The sequence below is a fragment of the Chiloscyllium plagiosum genome, chromosome 28, assembly GCF_004010195.1.
Source record: "Chiloscyllium plagiosum isolate BGI_BamShark_2017 chromosome 28, ASM401019v2, whole genome shotgun sequence".
NCBI lineage: Eukaryota > Metazoa > Chordata > Chondrichthyes > Orectolobiformes > Hemiscylliidae > Chiloscyllium > Chiloscyllium plagiosum.
This window is the reverse complement of record NC_057737.1, coordinates 49,105,433-49,109,827: the sequence shown is the minus strand read 5'-3', so window position 1 is coordinate 49,109,827 and position 4,395 is coordinate 49,105,433. Positions and strand designations below refer to the sequence as shown.

At 44.7% G+C, this 4,395-nt stretch overlaps 1 protein-coding gene across 1 annotated transcript in view; it reads left to right on the top strand.

The window, feature by feature from the left end:
• LOC122564237 (carbohydrate-responsive element-binding protein-like) overlaps positions 1-4,395 on the top strand; it is a 196,798-nt gene that overhangs the window by 162,358 nt on the left and 30,045 nt on the right. Inside the window, exon 11 of the mRNA XM_043718935.1 lies at positions 1,717-1,826. Coding sequence (XP_043574870.1) covers positions 1,717-1,826 — 110 coding nt within the window. The remainder of the gene's footprint in view (positions 1-1,716; positions 1,827-4,395) is intronic.

Genomic DNA, 4,395 nt, shown 5'->3' with positions numbered 1-4,395 from the left:
TACTGTGTCCAGTTTTGGTCCCCAGACCTCAGGAAGGACATACTGGCACTGGAGCGTGTCCAGCGGAGATTCACACAGATGATCCCTGGAATGGTAGGTTTAACATATGAGGAACGGCTGAGGATCCTGGGATTGTATTCATTGGAGTTTAGAAGATTAAGGGCAGATCTAATAGAAACTTACAAGATAATTTCCTAGCGGAGAGGAAATTGTTTCCGTTAGGCGAGGAGACGAGGACCCGTGGACACAGCCTTAGAATTAGAGGGGGTAAATTCAGAACAGAAATGCGAAGACATTTCTTCAGCCAGAGAGTGGTGGGCCTGTGGAATTCATTGCCACAGAGTGCAGTGGAGGTTGGGACGCTAAATGTCTTCAAGGCAGAAATTGATAAATTCTTGATGTCACAAGGAATTAAGGGCTACGGGGAGAATGCGGGTAAGTGGAGTTGAAATGCCCATCAGCCATGATTGAATGGCGGAGTGGACTCGATGGGCCGAATAGCCTTACTTCCGCTCCTATGTCTTATGGTCTTAAGCAAATACAAAATTCAATATATAGAGACTTTAAAGTGCAGAAGGCAGAAATTCAGCCCATCAAATTCATGCTGGTCCTCTTGAGTAAACTAGTCAATTTATTCTCTACTCCATCCCTGTAGAAATCTATTTTTATCAAGTGTCTATCAAATTTCCTATGGAAATCTATGTCCTTTAGTCTTTGCATGATCAGTTAATGAGAACAGCATTCCTTTTTCTATCTAACTTACCTGAATCTTGTACATCTGTATCAAGTCTCCATTCACTTGGGGGTTTTACTCCAAGGAGATGACTCCAGTTTTGTCAACTTAACCTTATCGCTAAACTCTCCGGCACTGGAGGTCTTCTGGTACATCACTTCTACCAAGGATCCTTACATCCTTCTTAAAGTGTGGTGACCAGGACTGAATGCAGTATTGTAGCAGCGGTGTAACTGGAGCTTTAGAAAGTTTCAGTATAACATCCCTGCTTTTGTCCTCAGTAACTCTATTTATGAAGCTCCAGATTTGCATGGGCAGCAAGGTGGCTCAGTGGTTAGCACTGCTGCCTCACAGCACTAGGGACCCAGGTTCAATTCTAGCCTTGGGTGATTCTCTGTGTGGAGTTTGCACATTCTCCCTGTGTCCAAGTGGGTTTCCTCTGGGTGCTCCACTTTCCTCCCACAATCCAAAGATGTGTAGGTCAGGTGAATTGGCCAGGCTAAATTGCCCACAGTGTTGGTACATTAGTCAGAGGTAAATGGGTCTGGTTGGGTTACTCTTTGGAGGGTTGGTGTGGACTTGGCTCAAAGGGCCTGTTTTCACACAATGTAGGGAATCGAATCTAATCTATCCAGCTTCCCCCTATAAGTCAAACCCTGCAGCCTCAGGAACATCCTTGTAAATCTTTTCTGCACCCTTTCAAGTTTAACAACATCCTCCTGTATCTGGATCACTACAGCTGCAGTCAGAGCTTTCTTCTCCTGTCACTCCTAAATTCACTGAGAAACAGGCTGACTGGAACCGTGTTGTCCCATATCCTTTTAAACCCTTCCAGATACGGGTCTGTGTTGCATTTTCCTTCTCTTCCTCTATTTTCAGTTATGATAGTGTTCTGCATTTTGGATCTTTCTCAGTTGTAAGAAGCTCTGGATGAGTGCTGCCTTCTGTGCATTGCTTGTAATCAGTGCTCTCTCTTTGTGTAGGTCACAAATGTGGCTCAGGGAAACTGTCACTCACTGACCCAGGAGAACAGGAGTCAGTGACACAGTCACCACGTTCCACTGCAAACAGGAAAAAGCTCCAAATAAACAAGGTAAGTATGTTGAAAACTGATCTCACATAGGGGCAGCTTTTAAAAGTTAAGAATGTGTGAATAGGGTCCAGTTTTAATCTTTGTAGAACTGGAATTAGAAGTCATTTCCAATACACTAACTTCCAGATTGAACAGGGGAGCCCTTGGTGTGTGGTGGAATACAATCCACTTGCCTGGAAGAGGGCAGCCACAACTTTAGATCAAAGGCTGTGAATTAGGTAACTCACTGACTGACTTCAGTAACACTCAAAAAACTCAATACCATTCCACCTGCTTGACACAATCCACAACCTTCAACATTCACTCGCAACACCACCAACACACCTGCACCATCTACAAGGTACACTGTAACAAATTAACAAGGCTTCCATACAGCAGCAGCAGGGGGGGAGAGAGACAGAGAGAAGCAGTTAGACAGGGAGAAGCTGAAAGACAGAAAAGCAAAGAGATGCGGGAGCAAAGAGAAAGAGCAGAGAAAGAGAGAGAGAGAGAGAAAGGCGCAGGAGAGAGAGAGAGGACCAGAGAGGAGCAAGAGTGAGGGAAGCAGCAGATAGAGATGGGAGTTGAAGCAGTTTGCAGGGATTTTAGCAAAACTTTGAAAAAGTCCCATAAGGGAGACTGATAAAAAGGTTCATGGAGATGTTCATAGGATCCAGTGTAACTTGGTAAGATGGATCCAAAATTGGCTTAGTGACAGGAGATAGAGTATGTTGGGTGAAGTTTGTTTGTGTGACCGGAGCCCAGTGTGAAGTTGCATATCAAATTGTTCAGTGCTGGGTCCCTTATTGTTGGTGATATTTGTAAAAGATGTTTGCAGATGACACAAAGATTTGCCAGGTGGTTGATAGTGAGGAGGAAGGTGTTAGGTTACAGGAAGGTATAAACTGATTGGTCAGATGGGCAGATCAGTGGCAGATGGAATTTAGCCTTGATAAATGTGAGGTGATGCACTTTGGGAGAAGGAACAAGACAAGAGGGTCCTCAATGAATGATAGGACACTAGGAAGCTCTGAGGAATCTTAGGGTGCTTATCCATAGATCCCTGAAGATGGCAGGACAGTTAATATGATATTTAAGAAGGCACATAGGATGCTTGTCTTTATCGGTTATGGGAGAAAGTGAGGACTGCAGATGCTGGAGATCAGAGCTGAAAGTGTGTTGCTGGAAAAGCGCAGCAGGTCAGGCAGCATCCAAGGACCAGGAGAATCGATGTTTCGGGCATGAGCCCTTCTTCAGGAATGAGGACACTTTCCTCATTCCTGAAGAAGGGCTCATGCCCGAAACGTTGCTTTTCCAGCAACACATTTTCAGTTTTTTATCGGTTATGGCATATATTGTAAGAGCAGGGAGATTATGTTGGAGCTGTACAAAATTTTGGTTAGGTCACAGCTGGAACAAGATGTGCAATTCTGGTCCCCACACTATTGGAAAGATGTGACTGCACTGGAAGGGGTGCAGAGGAGATTCACCAGGATGTTGCCATGGATGAAGCATTTCAACGTTGAAGGGAGACTGGATAAGCTCAAGTTTATTCTTTGAAGAAGTTTGAGGAGGGAATTGTTAGGAATGTGTAATAGTATGAGGGGCATGATCAAGGTGAAGAGAAAACATAGAACATAGCAAAGTACAGCACAGAACAGGCCCTTTGGCCCACGAGGTTGTGCCGAGGTTTAATCCTAATGTAAAGTATAATAACCTAACCTACATACCCCTGAATTCAGTGCTGTCCATGTGCATGTCCAGCAGTGGCTTAAATGTCCCTGATGACTCTGCTTCCACCACCACCGCTGGCAACGCATTCCATGCATTCACAACTCTCTGCGTAAAGAACCTTCCCCTGATGTCTCCTTTATACCTTTCTCTTAATATCTTAAAACTATGACCCCTTGTACCCGTCAATCCTGCCCTAGGGAAAAGTCTCTGACTATTGACTCTACCCATTCCTCTCATTATCTTGTGTACCTCGGTCAGGTCTCCTCTCTTGCTCCTTCTCTTCAGAGAGAAAAGTTTGAGCTTATTCAACCTTTCTTCATAAGGCAAGCCCTCCAGTCCAGGCAGCATCCTGGTAAACCTTCTTTGCACCCTCTCCAAAGCCTTTGTATCATTCCTATAGTAGGGTGACCAGAACTGGACACAATATTCCAAGTGTGGTCTCACCTGGGACTTGTAGAGCTGTAGCAAAACCTCGCGGCTCTTAAACTCAATCCCCCTGTTCATGAAAGCCAAAACACCATATGCTTTCTTAACAACCCTATCCACTTGGGTGGCAACTTTGAGGGATCTATGTACTTGCACACCCAGAACCCTCTGTTCCTCCACACTGCCAAGAATCCTACCTTTAATCCTATATTCAGCATTCAAGTTCGACCTTCCAAAATGCATCACTTTGCCATTTCATCTGCCATTTCTCAGCCCAGCTCTGCATTCTGTCTATGTCGCGCCTGCCATAGCCCTCGATACTATCTATGACACTTCCAACCTTTTGTGTCATCTGCAAATTTACTAACTCACCCCTCAACCTCCTCATCCAAGTCATTTATAAAAACTACAAAGAGCAGAGGCCCAAGAA